Genomic DNA, 22,922 nt, shown 5'->3' on the forward strand with positions numbered 1-22,922 from the left:
AAAGACTACCAAAGTGTAACCAGTGAAAGCAATAATGCTTAAACAGAGTCCTAAAAGTAGTCAATGCTTGTGAATTCTTTGCCAAGTGAACTGATCAATAGCTGTTCTTTGCACCCAGTTGAGAAAAATTTTGCCCCTACAAACTTAGGATTTAATTCCTCAGCATAGAAATTTTTGTGGGCACTGCTTTAATGCTCTACTCAGATGTGTAGGGTCTAAGCATACTCTGATAGACCGATCTTTTTTGAAAACACGTTATGGTGGTGCACCAGACAGCATTCTTGAACTTTGCAAATGATACCGTCTTGTTCCATCTTAGGGCATTATGTTTACGTGAAGGGTCAATAGATGGAATAGCATTCCCTTGCAGATGTAAGACAGCATCTCCTCTAAAACTACCTATCATGTCAAAACAATCTGGGTATTGCAATGTAAGGTCAAGAACCAAATTGGTAAGTTTGCCCTCTAGATTTGATCTTTCAGACATTTGACTGATCCCATGGATTGTAACCAATGTCAGGTTTCTATATGCTGGTAGGCCTGCAAGATCTCAGATATTGATGATGCAGAATAATTGCAACAACCATTCTGATTGCCCATATCTGCACTCCAGTGTTATGGATCCAATGTATGAATTGCTTATCTGTTGTACAGCATGAGCTTTACAGATGTTGGCTGTGCCAATGTCTTTCACTTGTGTGGTACACATTCCTTAGGGTTCTATGAGAGAGGATATTGACATTCGCTCCGGTGTCAAGCTTTGCCCAAGATGTGTTATCCACTTTGAGGAAGAATGATGTTGATGGTTGTGAATGCCTCTAACAATACAATGGTATCTGTACAATCCGTGATGTTGATAGCATGAAATGCTTGCTCACCATGCTCTGTAGGACTTGTGATCATTGTCATCTACTTCTTCAGATTTGCTAGCCACTTCATTGATGTTTCCCATGTTGTCTGGCATACCCTCTGCTCCTGCCAGAGTGTTAGATCTGTTTGTCACTTATCTGGGTTTTGCCACAAGCTTTTGTCATCTCTGCTGGGTTCTTTTTTTAAAAAACACTGGTGTCTCTAATGTCCTTTAATATGTTGTGATATGCCAAGACAATGAGGTGCTGGCAGAAAACCATATCTTTGTATGATCTGCTGTGTTCTTAGCTAACTACCGTGTTAATCGTTGAAGCTGCACACTGAGATTGTCGGCTTTGCTGGCCTGAAAGGATTGCCTCATGTATGCCCAGCCTTCAGCAGTGCTTCAAGAGTTTATTCCCCCTCTGACTTCCAAAGATGATCTTTACGATAAGCATCAATTGACGTTGACGCTATCACCAACTCGGTGATTCGCTCAGCCAAACTTGTATCAGAAAAAAAAGTCTGCCATTTTCTCTACAGAGACTAACAAAGTTGTCTATAGACCCCTTTGACTGTTGTCTGAAGGACATGACTTCCAGGCAGTAAATGCGAAAAATGAGCTTGACCTGCAGTTGGTCTTCTAAATTGGGCTACATATTATTAAGATCCTTCTGATCCTTTTCTGTTACCCAGAAGTATTTAATCTCAGAAGCCCTTCATCACCTGTTGCAATTTTTATCACAACTGCTCGCTTGTCTGGTTCATACACTGCTGAATTGATAAACCATAACATTCAGCGCTTCTTGAACAGCTTAAATTCAGAGAGAATATCTGCAGCCTTCCAGCTGAGATATGGAAAGTTGATAGACATTGTGCCATGTTCCTGGGATTCTGTTTTCGGAAATAGGAACAAGCTTTTCTGCTTTCCTGGTATTCAGGATTAAAGATGTTACAGGTCCAACTGCCTGCTATATCTCTGGTTGCCATGCCCAGTTCCTATGCCTTTTTTGCTGCTCTGGGTGTGTGGCACTATTGTCCCCTGTGCATTTTTTCAGGTCCTGTTCAAAGTTTTGGCACGAATGCACCACGATGCCAAAAAACACTAATTGCTGCAATGGCTTTTCCCAGCCTTTCTAAGCCTTCTCAAGCATTGTTTGATTGACCTTCCCTGGCACTAACTGAAATGACAGATCATCCACTTTTGCTACCAATCTGTTGACCTCTTTAATCACAGTTGCTCCTTGAGTACTTCCTAGTGCTACACCTCTCAGCTATATTTTCAACCTCTACAAGTGAACTTGTAGATCGCTGCTATAGTTCCAAGATGAACTGGAAGATCACCAATTTGTGAGTGTTTTGTGACAGGTCAATGTGCTGCTGTACTGCAGCATGTCAATGCTGAATAATTCAGTGGACCTCTGGATTGAATCTGAAGAACGTGAAATCCCAATGTCGGAGAATTGTCACAGATGGTCTCTGTGGTCTCATGGCTGCCACGATGTAGTTTAAAATCAAATATATTCAGAACCCACGAACTGCCACCATGTTCTGTTTCCTTTTCTTACTCCTGAACACAAACACACCAACCACTCAAATGGGATTGGTAAACTCAAATGCAGCTTTTTTATTCATTAAGATTAAGTAGCACATATACAATCTTGGAGAGCTCTTGATCTTACTTGGATTGGCTACAAACTGCAGACTACCTATCATACGGCACCTTACATCATTTCCTATCTGATGATTTACATACATTATAGCCAAACACACTAAATGGTGTACCACAAGTGCAATGACTGCTGGGTAATCCCACCACAGACCTTTCTCCAGTCCAAAAAACAACCAAAGATGGCAGCCAGGCTCCTGGTGAGGGCCAGCAGTTCTGAAGCCTCAGCCATACTACCAGGAGACCTTGAGTGTTCCTCAAAATGGAGGCACACTAAGACAACTATGTAAAAATTAAAATCTAGGGGGCAGAGGGTGGTCAGTCCAATGGGAGGGAGGAGGAAACTTTAGGTGGCCCATTCGGTTGCAGGGACTGCCTTCCCTGCCCATGGCCCCCTCTCTGGGTCATAAAGCCACTGGCTGTGATGTCCCATCCTCCTGCCCCAGAGTGCTGCAGAGTGGCCACCCCCATGAAGCTGATGCCCCTGCATGTGGCAAGGGGAGCACACTTCCAAAGGCAAAATGCTGGCGGCCTCAAAATGGCCCCAAATTTGGGCTTTAATTAGGAAATGTGTGTCTGCTCCATAGAGCAAGCCAATCCAGCTCACAGCCCATCGCTGAGGCATCCAGATGCAAACCCTGCTTTTTACTGGCCCCTCCACTTCTGTTCCCACTATCTGGAACTGGTAAAATTGAGCCCATGGTTGCAAGGTTAGGAAATAAATATTCCAGAGTACTTAACATTCTGAAAAGATAGGTAGAATGGAAAGGGAGGAGGAATAGCCCAGATAATAAAGAATGAAAGAAATATGAAACTGTTTGCAAGAGCCTTCATAAGTATTTTCCGACAGAGAAACGGGCAGTCAATGGTCAGTTTTTTCAGAAGACAGTGGCAATGACGGTTTTGAAAGTGAAGAGGTGTCTCATTCAGTTACAATCTCCCCTAACATGGAAACAGAGGTGCATCTCACAAACAAGCTTACTTTGGAGAAGATATAGTGAAGTATAATATGGAATGTATATAAAGTTCAGTGGGTGTAGTAGTAAAATAATCTTGTTACCATTTAACAAATGGATCCAAACGATTTGGCCTAATCTGTGGTAAATTACTGGCTTCCTTCACCCAAATCTGAACTTCACCTGTTTTTTTTCCTGTGTGGAGAAGCATCAATCAGTATGTTGGTACAACAGGAAGTAAGCAGAATTTTATTTACAAAACATGAAAGAGAAAATACCTCCTTGTCCCTGAGGAATGTAGCGGAAAGCCACTTTTAAGCTACCCCTGTCATCCATCCTGTTAACTGAAAGTGTCTGCAAAAGTTATTAGCAAGAAAGATCAGTTAGTCAATGCTTTGGTAATGTTGGTAACATTTTTGCCATGACATACTAAAACCTATTTTATTCAAATGAGCAAACATGTAATTCATTAAAACTAAGAATGCAAATACTATTTCAAAAGGTGTGGCACTCTGATCTAATAAAACTTAAGTCCCCTCCCAGATTTATTTCTTTGTTGCAATGGGAATAACATTGGTTCTGCTTCCTTATACTCTGATCTTGAGAAATTCCTTAATTATGCTTCCAATTTCCACCCATCCCTCACTTTCATAGGTACCTTTGACTTTTCACTTCCTGGACTACTCTTTCTACACAGTGGTTGACCACATCTACCTACTTCTCTTACTCCTTCCCCACTCTTACAAAGAGTTCGAACTGTCCTTATCTTTGCCATGTCACCTTCCACCATCTACAATATGGTCTTATTACCAAACACATCAACTTCTCCCTCGCTTTTAGACCTCTCTTTCCCCTATTCCTAGCTGCCCTGTCATGCAACTGCAACAAATACATAGGGAAGGTGCAGATACAGGCGTATGAAGTTCAGAATGATGGGGTTAAAAAAACTTGAGTGGCCATAATGATTGAATCTAGGGAACACTCAGTCAAATATCTGCAGCTAATGTGAAGAGTCCTGGATTGTATCAGTTAGTGTGTTCAATATAAAGCTAAGATAACTCGTGTATTTATAAAGCATTGTTAAGACCTCATTTGAAATAGTTAACCTCTTGACCCCCACATTAACAACAACATTTTTACTCTGGAGGAAGTAGAGGGAGGGTAATGTGGATGACTGATAGCATAAGTACACTGAGCTATAGAAATGAGCTTTCTGCCTTGGGTTTGGGTTCTCTGGAGAGGTACAGACTTACAGGGGACCCAATTAGATCTCCAACATTAAAGGCATCGATATCATACAGATGTATGTTTTGAGCTGATGAGGTCATCCATTTAAGTTGAGACAGAGTGTGAAATTGGACAAGCTGAAATTTTATTTCTTATGGAAGGTGACAACCTTGTCAAATGGCATTCCAAATATGATAGCAAGGACTAACTCCTTACAGCCCTTCAAGAAGGTGTTACAACAATTCTGGAAAACTATGAGATCACAGCTGGAAGGAAGGAAACTATTAGGTAATAACAAATGGTTTGGGGTCTCTGCAGGCTGTTTGATCACCTTAACAGAGGTTCATGAACTGGCAAAGTTTGTTAATTTTTGTTCGCTCTTCCAGGGGACTGGTGATGCGGTGGGGAAGAGGAAAGGACAAAACAAGGGTGGGAATACTGGGATGTCCTATAAAAATGGATCAAGCATATACTGATCTGATTGCTTTTTCTCATACAATTTACAGAACATAACATCTGTCCATTGCTTTGTCCTGCATCACTGTTCAAACCCCAAACACTTCATCCAATTATAATGGCAATTTGCTTGTATTTTGTTTAATGTAATGAACAAAATTTTCTACTCAGAAACAGGGAGTAGGCCATTCAGCCCATCAAGCCTGCTCCATCATTCAATATAATCATGGCTGATCATCCACTTCAACGCCTTTTCCCCCACCACATTATCCTCATTCCTTTTTGTCATTTTAATTTAGAAATTTGCCAATCTCTGCTTTAAACATATTCAACGGCTGAGCTTCCACAGCCCTCTGGGGTTCCAAAGACTCACAGCCCTAAGCTCTAAGAGTAAAAAAAATTCTCCTCATCTTGATCCTAAGTGGCTTCCCCCTTATTTTGAGACTGTGTACCCTAGTTCTAGACTTCAAAACCAGGGGAAACATCTTACCTGCATCTACCCTGTCTATCCCTTCTATCCCCTCAGTCTTTGAAACTCTAGAGAATACAGGCCCAGTTTCCCTAATCTCTCTTCATAGGACAGTTCCGCCATCTCAGGAACAAGTCTGGTGAACCTTCATAGCACTCCCCCAATAGCAATAATATCCTACCTAAGGTAAGGGGACCAAAACTGCACACAGTTCTCCAGGTGCGGTCTAACCAAGGTTCTATACAATTGAAGCAGGATTTTGCTACTCCTGTAGTCAAATCTGCTTGGGATAAAGGCTAACATACCATTAGCATTCTTAATTGATTGCTGCACCTGCCCTGTTAGCCTTTCCCTACTACTAATGTAAGGCTAAAAGGTCTGTAGTTCCCTATTTTCTCTATCCCTCCCTTCTTAAATAGTGGGGTGACATTTGCTATCTTCCAATCTGCAGGAACCATTCCAGAATCTATACAAGTTTGGAAGATGATCACCAATGCATCCACTATCTCCATGGCTACCTCTTTCAACACTTGACATGTAGAATATCAGGTCCCCTCCTTCAATCCCATTAATTTTTCAAATACAACCTTCTTACTAACACAACTTTCCTTTGATTCCTCATTCTCCCTAATCCCTTGGATCTCTAATTCTGGGACATTTCTTGCATCTTCCTCAGTGAAGACAGACACAAAGTAATCATTTGGCTTCTCTGCCATTTCTCTATTCTCCATTATAAATTTTCTTGACTCTGCTTGTGATGGACCCATATTTGTCTTAGCCAAACATTTCCTTTTTACATACCCAAAAAAGATTTTGGAGTGTTTTTATGTTTTTGTTAGTTTAGATTCATATTCTATTCTCCCCTTCTTTAACAGTTTCTTGGTCCTCCTTTGCTGTATTCCAAAATCCTCTTAATCCTCAGGTTATACTATTATTTCTGGCAACTTTATGGGCCTTTTCTTTTAATCTTATATAATCCTTAACTTCCTTTGTTAGCGATGGTTGACTGACTTCTTTTTGGGTTTGTGTGTCTTGAAAGAATTACATTGTAGTAATTCTTTAAAGGCTATCCATTTCATATGTGTCATCATACCTTTTAATGCATTTTCCCCAATATACCTTAGCTAATTTGCCCCTCATAACTTCATAATTTTCTTTGTTCAAATTTAACATCCTGGCTTCAGATTGAAGTACCTCACATTCAAACACACTGTAAAAATTGTGTAAAAATGTGTTATGGTCACTCATTCCTAAAAAAGGTTCTTTCACAACAAGGTTAATTAACCCTTTTTCGTTAAATAATACATGATCTAAAATGGCCTGTTCTCTAGTTGGTTCCTCAACATACTGCTATAGAACCTCAACGTTGGCATAAGTCAAGTATACGTTAGATGAGCAATTCTATGACACTGTCAATCTACCCAGGAGTGTGACACTGGGCTCCCTGTGGTCAACACATTAACACCTCTTTCCATTCCCATCGTGACTACTACATCTTTAGCTTCCAAATCTACTCTAAGCAATTTCAGAGCAAATTCAGAAACAGTATCTCATCTCTTTACTGGGGAATTCTGAACATTCTGCTTAATAATTTCTTTCCTCATTCTTCTGGTTTTTTTTTTAATATATAGTTCCATTGCCTCAATTTAGCTGATCTTCTGCATCATCTATATCATTTAATGGTTTTTTCATTGAGGATTTTGCAGGTCAAACAAAACATTAATTTCCTATCAGTGAGTGGAGTATGTTGTTTCTGCACTAATTTTTCTCTCTTCACAGTCTTAGTTAAATGTTTGCTTATCTTACTCCTCATTTCTGATGAGGGGTATATACCTGAAATGTTAACTTTATTTTTTTTCCTCCACAGACTGACAGACATGCTGGGCAGTTTCAGCATTCTGGGCTAATATATGAAATTTCCAACAATTGCAGTAATTTCTTTTTTAGTTTGTACTATATAATATTTGAGACTTTACTATAAATTACCCTTGGTTTCAGTTTGTGCCAGTCCATTTTCTTGTTGCTCCAATCCCACTTTTTCAATTCTACTTCCACTTCACCTAGAAAACTGTTGCGGCCAAATGTGTCATTGTGCCAAACAGAAAGATTCAGGGTCTGAGCCATGAGAGTTGCTTTTTCAATTTTATACTGTATAATGAGAGATGGAGAACACACAAATCAGATTAGAAACAAAAAAGATATACATATGCTCACTATAGTGTACTTTTCCATGAAAATCATTCATATACATTTGTCAAACACTTAATCATATTTCATTAAGCTATACATGAGAAATCCTTAAAACTTTTGCGTGTTTGCTGCCAATTAGGTCACATCTATTAACTCAAATTTGCAATTCTTAAGCCAAAATAAATCATAAATAGCAACATTTGTGGAAGATGGTCAGGAATTCACAAAAATTCAATTCAACAAATAACACATACACATTTAAAAAGTTATTGGAACATATAATATAAACATAACAGATTTCTTAATGACAAAGTAATGGACCAAAATGCTCCACTGGCAATTTTTTTTTTAATTTTAAAAGATATTTTTATATTTTTTTTATATCCTTATGGTTTCATGAACAATATCAGGCTGGATTGCACCCTTTCTGGCCAGGTAGCAGCAAAACAGGGCTTCTGTCTGTCTCTCTAACCCCACTTGTACTGTTCCTGGGGTTGTGGTTAAGTTGTCATACAGGGAAGGGGTCAAGGCAAGATAATGCCACTTAGAGAACCTGTCACTACAAAAAAAAGGGAAATCAAGCAATTCTACAGCAGTGAAACCGCTACAATTCCAGAAAATCTTTGCTACTGCACTTAAAGGGTGAAAAAGCCCCAAAGACTGAAACCTACAACTGTCGCCAAAGAGGCCAAATTGAAGGGAAAGGAAATCAGTACAAGACTCTCTGCCTTCATCCAGGCTTTACCACAACTACCTCAGGAACTGCTGCTCCATTTCTCTCAGCATTCCCAGGTGGAAGCAGGAATTAACGTAGATATAGGAAAATCTGGTGGAATCCTACTAACATTTGTGCCAAATGCACTCCTGGTGACCTTTCTCGCTCCCCTCCCTTCATTAACTATGCACAGCTGGTCTACAATAGCATAGTAAAATTCACTCTAGGAACGAAAGTAAATCATTCAGTCCCTGAATCCCATTCCATCTTTTTATTAGATCATGGCTGAGCTGTACCTCACCTTAATGTACCTGCCTTTGTTCCATATACCTTAACACTTTTACCTAGCAAAACTTAATTGAAATTTTCAAGACTGAGATCAATGAACCCAACATCCACAGCCTTTTGAGAGAGATTATTCCATATTTCCAATATTCTTTGTCAGAAAAAAGTTTCCTAATTGCACTCCTAACTGACCTAGCTTTAATTTGATGATTGGTGGGTGAATCCAGACCAGGGGAAATAGCTTAAGAGCATAAGAAATAAACACAGGAGTAGGCCATACAGCACACCTAGCATGCTCTGCCATTCAATACAATTATGGCTGAACTTTTACATCGACTGCCCTGTCCCCATATCCCTTGATTCCCTTAGTGCCCAAAAATCTATCGATCTCAGTCCCACATATACTCAATGAATGAGCATCCACAGCCCTCTGAGATAGCGAATTCCAAAAATCCACAACCCCTTAAGTCAAGACATTTTCTTTAGCTCAGTCTCTGGATAAGGGTTTGGTAATTTAGGACTATATCTCCTATTTCTTAAACTCTCCAGCCCACCAAAACAGCCTTTCAGCATCTACCCTGTCAAGCACTCTCAGAACTTTATCTGTTTCAATAATATTGCTTCTCATTAGGGCAATTCTACTCAATCTCTCCTCATAGAACAAATGAATCTAATGAACCATTGTTGCCTTTAAGGGGATGGTTAGGGAGACTAAAACACTACACAATACTCCAGATGTGGTCTCAGCAAAGCCCTATATAGATGCAACAAAACTTTCTTGCTCTTGTACTGTGACACCTTTGTAATTAAGGCTAACACACCATTTGCCTTCCTAACTGCTTTCTCTACCTGCAGTTTTTCTGCATCTACCCTGTCACATCCCTTTATCATTTTTTAAATACCTCAATATTTTCAACTCAAAGAAATACAAACAAACTTCATGCAAGCTATCCTCATAATTTAAGTACAAGACCAGGTACCATTCTGGGAATCTACCAAGGCCAATATCTTTCCTGAAGTGCAATGTCTATTAACATGCCCTGTCAGACGGTGAAACTTGCTTAGGATATTTCAGAAGTAAAATAAATTGATCAATCCTGAGGCTTTCTGACAAGTCATCACTAGAATGCCATCTACCAGTAAGCAGGCCAAGAATAAATTTGAACATAAATAATGAAATTTTCATCGACTTACATTTGAAAATGAAATGTTAAAAAAAGACTGACGACGTTATTCACAGCTAAACATAATAAAGCATGGAAAGAAAATGATGAGTTCTCTTACCCTTAGTACTTCATTGTAGACTGGATTCAACGATTTCTTTTTCACTGATGTTTTCCTTTTACCCATTTTAATTTTATCTGGAAGTAGGTAACTTTTCACATATCTAAAAACAAAAGAATTTTAATGAGATAAAATGAAGGAATGGATTTTTGTGATGTTTTAACTGCTGGAGCCTACATTTTAATCTGGCCATTCCGCCCACAATTATGGAAAGCCATTTGGCCAATCATAAATTACACACCCAAAGAGACCCTAGAGTTCCTTCCATTATTCAATTGTTTAAGATTCCAGGATTTGAGCATCCAGTCCTTGAAAGTTGATTCTATATATTATTCGTGAAAAAATATTTCTTAACGTTAATCTTAAATTTATCTTTTACTCAATTAGATTTATATCCTCCTTCTCTAACAATCTGAATATAATTCAATAATTAAATATTCCAGGTTTACCTTTTCCATTCCTTTCATTATTTTACTATAAGATCACCACAGAAGAAACTTTTTGGTGAAAAGCACAAGCTTCTCCAATCTTGCGTTGTTCAAACATTTACATAGAAATTAGTATGACTGCTTGTCTCTGTAACACCTTGTATTTAAACATCACCCTTGATATTTCAGTCTTGAGAACTGAGTATAGTACTCAAGTTTTTTTTGTTTTAGACTTATCTTCAGCCTTATAAAAAGTTAAATAACATCAGCAGACAAGATTGAATCCCAAAAAGACAACTAGCCAATCAGCTACCTGACATGAGCAGCTGCAATGAACTGTCTGATGAGAGCATGATGCAAATTTGATCATGACTTAAATTTTACTGCTTCGGCAACGTGGCTCAACATTCTATTGGCTGCTGATTGTTCCTCTACATTGGCCGGACATGTTGGCTCTCGAGTTTACAAAGGCTGCTAGATCTCATCCAATTATGGAGTGTGTGTATTTCAACAACCTTCGAGGAGTGTATCGCTTACTTTCTTTTCTTGTATATATTATGTTACACTCACATGCATTCAATTTCATCTGTCATTGTTCTGTTCACTAGCATATTTTACTCAAGTAATTCTGTAATTTCTACCTTCACAAAATCCACTGCCCTTCCTAATTTAGTAGCTGCAAACTTGACTACTTCGCATTGGGTTTATGAGTCCAAATACTGAGGGTTAGAAATGGTAATGGTCCCAACAGAGTTCTGGACATCCCACTCAGCACTCCCCACCGCAATCTAAATCCTAACAAATACATGAGTTACCAACTAGTTTCACATACGTTCCCTGGATTTACCCCAAATCCCTATTGTTTGGAGATTATCTGTAGGCAATTGTCTGTAACTTTATCAAAGTGCTTTTGGAAGTTGAGATACACCATGGGCAGAATTTTGCCCATAGTGGGTGGATGGGCCCCACCAGTGGGCGGGCAGCCAGCCGAACTCCGCCGCCGAAACAGGACCCAGCCCAATTAAGCCACTTAAGGCCCGCCCAGCGGCTTGCCCAACAGGAAGTGCATAGCGCTTCCTGTTCCTGGGGTGGGGGGGGGGGGATCCCCAACTGCCAAAGTGCGCTCTTTCGCGCATGCGTGCAAAAGAGCGCACTGCTCCCTGAGACCAAGTGCTGTCTCAGGGAGATTACTGACAGATAAAAAAAACTACAAAAATAGAAAAATATTAAAATTATTAACGTGTCTCCCTCATGCAACAATGTCACATGAGATGGGACAGGTTAATAAGAAACTTTTTATGAAACTTTTTTCAAAAAAACATGAAACCTCATCTGGCCAGTGGATGAAGTTTAATGTATAATCAGAAGCCCGCTGGGGCTCCTGGCCTGCCTGCCAGCCTTAAGGTTGGATGGGCAGGGTCTTTAACAATCTTAATTAGCCTGTCAATGGCCTCAATTGGCCATTGACAGGTCAGCAGGCGGACAGCTGATCTTGCTGTCTGCCCGTCTTCCTGAAAATTTCAAGGGACCGGATGACGTCGGGAGTTCCTCCTGACGTCATCCCGCATCATTTTCCCGTCGGCAAGCGTGCCCCGCCCCCAAAACGCTGACAGGAAAATCCTGGCCCATATTATAGGATTTTCCACAGTTCACTTGTGATATCATCTTCTCAAAGTCAAGGTTCGGCAGAACTTTGACCTTCTGAATTCACACTGACTGCTATTTTCTAGATAATTGCATAGAAAGCCCTGATAATTTATTCCATTATTTTACATGGTGTGTGGCTGCTTGTCCTAATGAAATTTCAATCTTAAATATCAACACTGTTTCCTTTTCCACAGGTGCTGCTTGACTTACTGAGTGTAACCAGAATCTTCTGTTTTTATTTTAGATTATCAGAATCCACAGTATTTGCTTGCTGTTGTTTGCACCTATTTTGTTCCCTTTATTGAATATAGACATCACATTAGCAGGCTTTCAGTCTATCAATAATTTTTCAGTGTCCATTGATCAGACATAATTGACTGGATTTTCAATCAAGGGTTGGGAGCCAGAAATGGGGGCTAGTTCCGGCTCCCAACCCTGTACGGTGTGCTTTAGGTATGTCCACTACAATCTTCAATGTTTCAACCAATGAAAGACCAGCAAGCGAACTCATTATCCAATCAGGGACAAGCAAGTAGGCTCCTAACGTTCAAGGGTCAATAGAGAACTCACCAGCACTCAGTGATCGGCAGCCCCACTGGCCAAGGTGGGAGCTGTCAAACTGCTCATGCAGAAAACAAGGGACACCTGGAGGCAAGTTCATTTTATTTTAAAAAGTCCCAGTTACCTAGCCATGATCCTGGATGGGCAACCCTTTCAGGGAAAGACCAGTGGCTGCCGCTGTGGCCCAACACCTGTTGCAAGTCTGGGAGTGGATTCCAGGCACGCCCCCAACATCACCATCTTCCCCATCTCTGAGCCCATCATGTTAGCCTGGATGTGAAATTCCAGTTGGCACAGAAAAGGGACCTTAATAGACCCCTTAAATAACACCTAATTGACCTAAATTGGCTGCTCACCACTTCCCTCATTCAAAATGGCTTGGTGTCAGAGTCGAGATCATGCAGGCGAACCAGCACAAAGGCCAGTGGTACCAGATGGCACACTCTCTCACCTCTGATCTGGGATCTGACCATTTTAAAAATCCAGCCCACTAATTGTCAGTGTAACACAAATATTATAACTAGTCTCTCTCTGGACAGTCTTAGAATTATACAGTCCATACTTCAAATACAATTCCCTTTTGAAATTTACTATTAAATCTGCTTTCTTTCAGGCAATGCATTCATAATCATAATTACAATCAGGATCATGATACAGTGGTTCATGAAACATGAGCAAACCACTGTTCAATGAAGGAAGATTGAGTGTACTCCAGTATCCCAATAAAATATACTTTGCAATCAACATCAAAGTACCAAGCAATCTATGTTTATCAGATAAGGTGATTTAGTGGGATGATTTCCTGAAAAATCAAAATCAACTCAAGTGAATTAAAAAAGGCTTTTTCTCCCCACTTATGATGCACCTCAGTTCCATCGCTGGTTTCTGCATCTCTAATATTAATTTGATTAATTTAGATCTGTTTCCAATCACCACTGAGAATCTAATGCCAAAGGACAAATTCACAAATGCTCCCTCATTCTAGAATAAATGCATGACTAATACATAAGTGGTCCAATCAAATAAAACATGCATGCATAATTTAAGCAACAGTTTATTTATCACTGTCAATAAGGCAGATGTTCTGAATCGACACCAGTCGCCAAAGACTACAAGCAAACTGGTAGATACCAGATGATCATACTTTGTGTTCATCCAGTCATGCAACAAGGTGTAGAATAGTGGCAAGCATTTGGAGAAATCATGTCTGCGATCCTGCACATCTTGATTCCTTGAAAGTTCTTGAAAATTTTTCCTCCCTGAATGAAGACATTTAAGGTCAATTAACTCAGTATAGATCTTGGGTCAAACCGGAGTTCTTTGTATGGGTCAACTACACACTGGATAAACTCAATGGACCATCATGGAGGCCAGGCATTATGTTTGAAACACGATCCATCTATACAAAAATAGATATTGTGAAGTGAATAATAATTTTTAAAATGATTTACTAACGGATCAGATCGATTTTTCTTCTCTTCAGCGGCAGCTAGGTCTGAGCAGCGTACCACAAAAATATGGAACTCCTTCAACTTGTCTACATAATCCAAGGAAAATTGAATCTTCCCTCTGACATCAATATTTCCAAAGTCACCACTGTAGACGCTCATTGTACTTCCACTAACCTGTTAACATTCAAATAGTTCAAAAATTAAATATCTAAACAATATGCATCAAGAAAATTAGTTTAAGTTGTGCAAATGGAGTGAACAATTTCTCAGATCATTCACCTATTATTCTTGGAGCAGTGCCAATATATAATTTTGCTGCTGTGACTTAAGTTTTTCCTTCAAATACTTCTCAGATTCAGCTACCTTTAGAGTTACTTAAGAAATGCTGAATGTCTCAGCTTTGGACCTGATCTATTTTACTGGGATCTTGAAACTAAAAGAGATTCAATAATTATGTAGACAGTAGGAAGAATGCTGCAAAGTGTGGCTTCTGAATCATTGTTGCCACCACCACAGGGAAAGCACAACAGGATTGGCAAGCTGTGAAATACATGTAAAGTAACTTGTAAGACAAATTGACAATCTTGAACAAAACAGTAAAAAAAAGAGGCTTTTTGTATTCAAGAGAACAAAATGCCATTCTGCCAGAAAAAAATAACAATACAGAGAACTGTAGGAATTTAAGTCCCATTCTTCCACATTTTGATCAGTCAGCCCCTTTACCTAATAGCAAATACCTTACTGACCTCCAGATCAGGTAATTAAATTTGAATGCTCTACAATTGGATCTTGGAGAGAAGGAATTGAGTAAGGGAACTATAAATAGACATTTCCATTTGGAAGTTCTCTTTTATAGAATCAAGCCATACATATTAATTACATTGGATGAAGAAAATACTACAGGACCACTGTACAATTTTATATTTGTGTCGTTAATTAAGCAATGTGGCTTTACTGGTACACTAAGTCCTACTAATAAACAAATTGATTTTCTAAATAAGGAAAAGCAGAATTGCTTTCCTGCTGCCCTGTCAAAAGCTTGAATTTGAAACTGATGGGCCAGGCAGAGTCCAAAATGTCTCCCTTTCCAACTACAATTTGACTCCATATTCCAAATAGTATACTGTGCAGCTCCAAGAAAGAGTGATGTAGCATAGGCTACATTGCATAGTTGATATATTAACTCAAATGAATGCAGCTTTCTGAAACCCTGGTCTCGGAAAATAAGCTAAGTAAGGCACATATTTAACTTATTATGCTTTATTAATGCCATTCATTGATTCTTAAATTTAATCTTGCAATCCTGTATTTGACTTTAATGCAATTAGCCACTCATTTTTTTTCTTTTTTTGGAGATCTTTTGCAAAGCATGAAGCAGTTGTCCTGCATGGTTACTAAATACAACTGCAAATGAGATGCTACGTATAACACAAGAAGTTAATGCAAATGGTTGCAACACTGTCAGAAAGACCTCTTGGCAGTGCCATATATTAGTGCATGAAGAACAACAACATAAAAAAATGCAGGTTTAACCCTCCATGCCACGACCGCATTATTGCTGTAAATCAATATTGTTGATAAGTACTAAAAGGAAGGCTCAAAAGGGAATCAGAGGATGAGCCATGCATGATCCAGTGTCACATGCCTCCAGTGGCCAGCTGGAAAATGCTATTGACAGAGGCCTGGAAGCAGGTCATTCATTCATTCTCATCACCTCTGATGCATATTCAATGGGTGGTGGCTGGTAGGAGAAAGTTATCATAAACTTAGAATAAAATAACTGCTGGTATGAAAGAACTACAAGTTACAAGTTTGATATACTAAATATAAATACATTTTTGTTCCGGCAACCAGATTCCTTGTACCACACAGTACTCTTCACCCACCTTTCCCCAAATTCCAACAAGAAAGTAAGCAGATTTCTGTCAATGTCCTTCTGTAACAATAGTGCAAGGGCAAAGAATATTCTAGAGAAATTGAAGAACTTGGAAAGGATGGGGAATATCCTATTGTTATGATCTCTATTGGGGCCAATGGCAAAGAGAAGAAAAGGAAGGCAGTCCTGTCAAGGGAATATCAAAAGCTAGGAATCAATTAAAAAAAAACAGGTCTTCATGCGTTGTGATCTCAGGATTAACAACTCCAGTCATGCTAATTGGGGTAATAGGGACAGACAGATCAGGAAGGTGAATGCACAGCTGAAAGACGGAGGGGAAAAGTAGGGATTCAATTTGGGAATACCAACACCAGTGCTCAGACCCAATACTGGACAGAGGCCAGTGTCCTGTTAGAAAGGACAAACAGGAAGTGAACCAGAGGTAAAAGAAATAATCACAAGGGAAAATCTAGGCAACTGTAATCATAACATTATAGGCTTAAAATGATTGAGAAAGGCATAATCAAGATAAAAACCAAAGTAACAGACTAAAAGAAAACTAATTTTGAGGGATGAGAAGGAATCTAAGTAAGGTTCCAATGAATGGAAAAAACCTGACAAGCAAAGAGATAGAATAGTGGTGGGAAATATTTAAAACAGGGACCAAAAGAGTTTAGGAGAAATATATTCTGCTAAAAATAAAATCACACTAGTCAATGATGAAACAATAATAAGGAAGTGGTATGGGCAAAATTAAAACTAAAGAGAAAACCATACATTAAAAAAAGACAAAGAAAAAAGGAAAGGATGTGTCAGAGTCATTATGGCACAGGAACAGGCCATTTGACCCATCAAATCAATACCAACTCCCTATAGAATAATCCAGTCAGTCACATTCACTCACTCTATCGCTGTAGCCCTGCAAATTTACTTTCGTCAAACACCCATCCAATGAATCTTTTGAAATCATTCATCGTCTCTGCTTCCACCACTGTCATAGGCAGTGAACTCCAGGTCATTACCACATGTAAAAAAAAAAAGTTCTTTCTTACATCCACCCTGCATCTCTTGCTCAAACCTTAAATCTGTCTGCACTAATCTTTGTACTATCAGCTGATGGGAATATTTTTCCTTGTCTATCTTGTCCAAGCTTGTCCACCTCTATCAAATCTCTCCTCAATCTCCTTTACTGCAAGGAGAACAACCCCAGCTTCTCCAACTTAACCTTGTAGATAAAATCCCTGCCCTGGATTCTTTCTGGTAAGTCTCCTCTGCACCGTCTCATGTACCCTCAAATATTTTCTAAAATGCGGTGACCAGAACTGGATACAATCCTTTAGCTGTGGCCTAACCAGAACTTTATAAAGCTTTAGCACTCAATACTTCTATTTATGACACCAAGGATCCCATATGGTTTGTTAATTACTCTCTCAATATGTCCTGCCACCTTCAAAAGATCTATGCACATGAACCCCTCAGGTCTCTCTGTCCCTCCACACAGTTCAGAACTGTGCTATTAGGTCTATATTGCCTCCCTCCGCCTGTTCTACCAAAATGCATCACGTCACAATTTTTCTGCATTAAATTCCATTTGCCTGCTCATTCTGCTGGCCTATGTCCTGTCGTAGTTGATTGGTATCATCCTCGCTGTTTGCCACGTCTCCAAGATTGGTACCATCAGCAAATTTTGAAATTTTACCATGCATTCCAACATCCAAATCATTCTATCTTACAAAAATATCTGTGGTCCTAACACTGACCCTTTGGGAACACCACTGTCTACCATCCTCTAATCTAAAAAACAATCATTTGCTACAACTCACTGTTTTCTGTCCTTAAGCTAATTTTTTTTTATTCGAACTGACACTAACCCTCCTGTTCCATGAAGCTCAATTTGTTAACCAGACTTTGATATGGTACTTGATGAAAAGCTTTCTTAAAATCCATACAGACAAGATCAATTGCATTCCCCTCGTCAACTTTTTCTGTTACTCCATCAAAAAATTAAATTAGGTTAGTTAATCGCAATCTACCTTCTATAAATCTGTGCCATTTATTTTAGTCATCTCGAATCTCTCCAAGTGCCTGTTGATTTTTTCCCTGATTTATGTTTCTAAAACCTAGCCCACCACTGATGTTAAACTGACCAGCCTACAGTTGCTAGGGATGTCCTTGCACCCTTTATTGAACGAGGGTGTCACATTTGCCACTTTCTAATCTTCAGGCATCTCTGCCATATCTTGGAAAGATTGAAAGATCTTGGCTAGCCATTCCCCTAACTCCACCCTCAATTCCCTTAGCAACCTGGAATGGATGCCATTTGGACCAGGTGCCTTATTCATTTCAGGCACAGTCAGCCTTTCCAGTACATCCTGCCTATCAATTTTCACTGCATCCATTAGCTCTGTCATTGCCACTTCTACTCATTAAGGAAGGGGATGCTAACAAAATGAGTGCTGCTTATCAATGTTTAAGTAGTCTGACCTTGCCCTGCACCTCTTTGACCCTAATAGAACTCAGCAACCACCCCAATCTCCCCTCACCCCCTTTACTTGCTGTTTACAATTTAAATGACAGCAGAAGACTTTTGGGTTCCATTTTACATTAACTGCCATTCTATTCTCATATTCTCTCTTTGCCAGTCTTATTTTCCTCTTCACTTCCCCTCTTAAATCAGAACTGAGAGGATATACTCACTAGGAGTGACTGAACAGTCTGGGGCTCTTTTCTCGAGAAAAGAGAAAGTTAAGTGGTAAAAGGATAATGGAAGGTTTTAATAGGGTAGACACACAAATATGTTTCCACTTGTGAGGGAGACCAAAACTAGGACCCATTAGTATCTGATAGCCATCAGTAAATCCAATAGGGAATTCAGGGGAAATTCTTTTTTTTACTTGAAGTGAAGTGAGGCAAGAATGTGAAACTCCCTGCCACAAGGAGTAGTTGAGGAAAATAGCATAGCTGCGTTTGGGAGAAGCTAGAAAAGCATACGAGATAGAAAGGAATAGACTTATGCCGATAAGGTTAGATGAAGAGTGGGAGGAGACTTGTGGAGAACATAAATGCCACCGTGGACCAGCTGGGCTGCTTTTGTCATTTTGAGGAACTATCACAACCCACCTTCTCAATGGGCAAATACTTGCCCTTGCCTCAATGGCTCCATCAGATTTTTAAAATCAAGGCCAAGATTTAGTGCTAGCAACAAGGCAACCCTCACTGCTTGGAAAACAAGTGGGAGGCTTATGTTTTTTCTGTGGGGTGGCCCAGCCCTATTTATGTGCCTTCATGTACTTAACTGAACAATGCAGGTGTTCCATGCAATCAAGCCCCCAATGGGGTGGAATCCCACCCCCCGAGAGCTGCTGGACAATTAGAGGCCAGCAGCTCCCCATTGTCAGCAGCACCACTGGGAGTCATGGCTGCTGCCCATATTGCTTCAAGTCGTAACTTGAAGATCATCACTGGATCCCTGGTCATAGGCGAGTTGGGTGGAATGGAGATTGTGGGTTGAGGGTTGTGAGGTCAGAGGCAAGGTGGTTTTCAGTAGTTCCCATCCTCTTCCCAATGCCAGGTTCCTCAACTGAGCATCGTGCCTGATAATGAGGCCCCACCACCTCCCTCCCCCACGAGGCCGCAGGAAAATCAATATTTGCTGGGTTGCCTTTGGGAGGCACGGGAGACTTGAGAGATTACCATTAAATCCTGGAGGCATACACGTCATTAAATTCTGGGGAACTTGGATAATTTCTCTTAAGTGGTTCTTTAATAAGCCTAAGTGACATCTCAGCATCAGTGAGCAGGATCCGTGTGTCAGGTTCTTCCTGTCCGCAACTTAAGTGGGGCCAGTTCTCCTTGTGTCAGGAATCCAATGCAGTACTACCACCTGATACTCCCAGTCCCACCGCCTTCATGCCCATGCCAGCAGACTCTACCAAATTGCACCCAAGGTTTGAAATACAGTTAGTGCATACAACAACACGGCAGTGCTATCAATTTATTGGAGTGGGGGGGGGGGAGGGTGAAGTTGGGAAGAACATACAAACACAGTTATTGAGACAAGATTAGTAAAAGCATCATAACGGAGTAACAAAAATAGTTTACATACAGAGGATCTTGATGCCATGCCAGAAGAGTTGCTAATGTTTGTTAGAGAACTTGTGTTTGTCCCATGCCTGTCCATCTGGAAGCTGCTTTCCAACACTGAGTCTGCATCATCATTCTATAGAATTCCATAACAAATCATCTGTTGTCAATTGCTTTTCAATATGAACATAATTTGTCATGCTCTAAGGGCACTATATGGGCAATGCTCAAGCTCCACTTGTGCTTTTGCTTAATCTTAGTTTGGAAAATCATAATTTAAACTAAAAATTATAAATGATATTAATTATATAAATAATTAGTACTATTCAATCTAATTGGAAGTGTTTCTTTTTTATGAAAAAGCCATATCCTTACAATTTTTAAAATCCTTCAGAGTACCTGCATTTCATTCCCATAGGGTGTTAAGCATTCAGAAATAACATCTTCATTTCATCAATTTTCAAATCAAATAAGATGCAATTATATTCAAATATTGATTAAAATAAAACAGTGGTGAGTCATTCTCCACGCACATACATTATTTTCATTAATCTCAGGTCAATAATTTATGACAATAGCTCTCACATTAATTGACTGGTTTAGTATTTCACTTCTAAACATCTCAGGCTAGATTTTACCAGTCTTCTGGAAATGGTTGGAAGGCAGAAGGCTTCAAAATGGTGGCAGAAGGCATGAGAAGAGGGGTCTGGCATCTTCCTGCCACCACAAGACATTCTTAGGGGCAGGAGTTTCAGCAGGTGACCAATTTAACCTATTAAGTGGCCAATGAAGAGGCACTTCTCGCCCCATCAACATTTTATCACCTTCAGGAGGGGATGTCACCACGTGGAGACACCACCCAGTTAACCCTTGTGACTCCCACTGGGTTCCAGTGAGGTGGAGGCCTCCTTTATGGCTGCACAATGACCCACAAAGGACCCCTGGCCCCCACACCATCCCATCGGCAGCTATGGCCACTTCCGCGGCTACGACACGATCGCTAGAGGGTGCAACTCCTTGAACATCAGGGCCTGCCTACTCAGCATAGGTGCGCTCTCTTATTCTTCCTGCAGCCTCAGCATTGGCCATCTATACTGGCAGGGCCAACTGTCCTCAACTGGACTGCGGGCTCACCATCGTCCAGTTAATTGGCTGCTGCCTGCTCATCTAGGGTTTCACCATCTGACTGCACGGGGTTGGGTTTCGCTTTCAGTCCTGGCTGACTTTTTGGAAAAATTCTGGCCTAATTGGTTAATGCTAACTATAAACAGAAAGCTACAGTTGGCAGTTATTTCGTCTTGATTTGGAACAGAACCAATTAGTTCCAAGAAGGAAATATTTACTAATTTTCTAGAATGTACATGATTTCAGCAGAACACAGCCCTTTTTCTGCCTTGTGATCTTGTCCATTTAAATTATTATAACCTTATATTCTAATTGGAATTAGTAAAACAATTTAATCACATCGAATTGTGCCTCAGCTAAAGATTAGAAGTGGTGAAAATACTCAAATGTTTTTAGTCATGTACTTGATTTTTTGAATTGACATTCTACTACAAGGTAAAGCTTTTGAAAAGAGATACCATTTCAGTCGACATTTGCCAGAGAGATTTTGGGCGGAACTGTCTGCTCCTGTTTGCGATGAGTGTCATAGCGGACAGGAGAAGAAAATATTGGGAGGTTGCAAAATTTGATTTCATGTCGTTGTAAAACCAGTCTACTTCACCCATCAATGGCTGGCCGCATTTCCTGTTGCTGCACATTGGGAACCTAATTTCAATACTTTAGCATCTCATAAGGCCTGCTCACTGGAATCATGCCCCCATGCTCATTCCCCCGTGCTGGATCATTGGGCAGGTCAGCATGATTGCATGTTGACATGTTTCACAACTGTACATAAGCAACATGCACCCGGCAACGTGCACTTTGCTCGGGACTTCAAAGTTTGTTTGCCTATCTTGCTTCGGGCAGCACTCTTGGTCATCAGCACCAGGCTTCGCATTGCACCACATCATTTTTAGGGGGGCTCATGGGCAGGTGTCTACCTTCCAGACCAGCCAGAAGGCAGGGCGGCTTTTCAATGGCTGCAGGGCTAGGGCTAGCATGGGGAAAGGGGAGAAGTGGCCTCAGGCAACAGAAGAGACTGCAGGGAGAGGGCTGTACTGAGGAAGGGGCTAATCTCAGGGTGTGGATGGTGGGGTTGGGGGTGGGTTGGGGGTGGGGGGGGGGGGGGGGGGGGGGGTGGGGGGGGGGGGCGGGGTGGGAGAGACATATGTTAGTCTATGCAAGTGGCTTTAAGATGGGGTGAGGGCTGTGGAGGCAGTCTCCAGAGGAGAACAGGCCAGATGGGGATGAGGGTGTGTGCGAGTGGTGATGTCCCTTGAGCTGACAGCCAGTGAGATGCCAGTCAATGTGCAATGGCTATGAGAGTGTAAGATTTTAGAGTGATGAGGTGGTTGCCTTATCCTGGCAGCACGGATGAGATCATTCATCCTCTTTCTGCACTGGATGACCAACCTCATCTGTGCAGTGTTGGCACTGACCACCACTACCACCACCTCCCAAACCAGGATGGTGAGATTGATGGGCCTCCTTCGGCCAGAGCAGGAGCGGAGGACATCACGGTGGGCCTCCAAAAGTCATTCGAGCGACTGGTCACTGACCTCTTCTTGGCTTTCGGGACCATGGTCTTCACTGGATCAGTCCTGGGCTGCAAGCATTGAGACCTTGGCTTGCAGCTCCAGTCTAGATATGGCAGCCGAGTGAGGAAATGGTG

General features: G+C 40.6%; 1 protein-coding gene across 9 annotated transcripts in view; it reads right to left on the bottom strand.

Annotated features, from left to right (window-relative positions):
- The window catches only part of sytl2a (synaptotagmin-like 2a), a 148,963-nt gene that overhangs the window by 16,418 nt on the left and 109,623 nt on the right, over positions 1 to 22,922 (bottom strand). For 8 of the 9 annotated variants that reach the window (XM_041198990.1, XM_041198989.1, XM_041198984.1 and 5 more), the window contains 6 exons: positions 20,169 to 20,282; positions 14,192 to 14,361; positions 10,101 to 10,203; positions 7,613 to 7,774; positions 3,753 to 3,828; positions 3,579 to 3,669 (listed from right to left, as the gene is read on the bottom strand). In XM_041198990.1, coding sequence (XP_041054924.1) covers positions 3,579 to 3,669; positions 3,753 to 3,828; positions 7,613 to 7,774; positions 10,101 to 10,203; positions 14,192 to 14,361; positions 20,169 to 20,282 — 716 coding nt within the window. The remainder of the gene's footprint in view (positions 1 to 3,578; positions 3,670 to 3,752; positions 3,829 to 7,612; positions 7,775 to 10,100; positions 10,204 to 14,191; positions 14,362 to 20,168; positions 20,283 to 22,922) is intronic. The other variant, XM_041198983.1, reaches the window with a different exon arrangement.

Source organism: Carcharodon carcharias, chromosome 11, assembly GCF_017639515.1.
Source record: "Carcharodon carcharias isolate sCarCar2 chromosome 11, sCarCar2.pri, whole genome shotgun sequence".
NCBI classification, from domain to species: Eukaryota; Metazoa; Chordata; class Chondrichthyes; order Lamniformes; family Lamnidae; genus Carcharodon; species Carcharodon carcharias.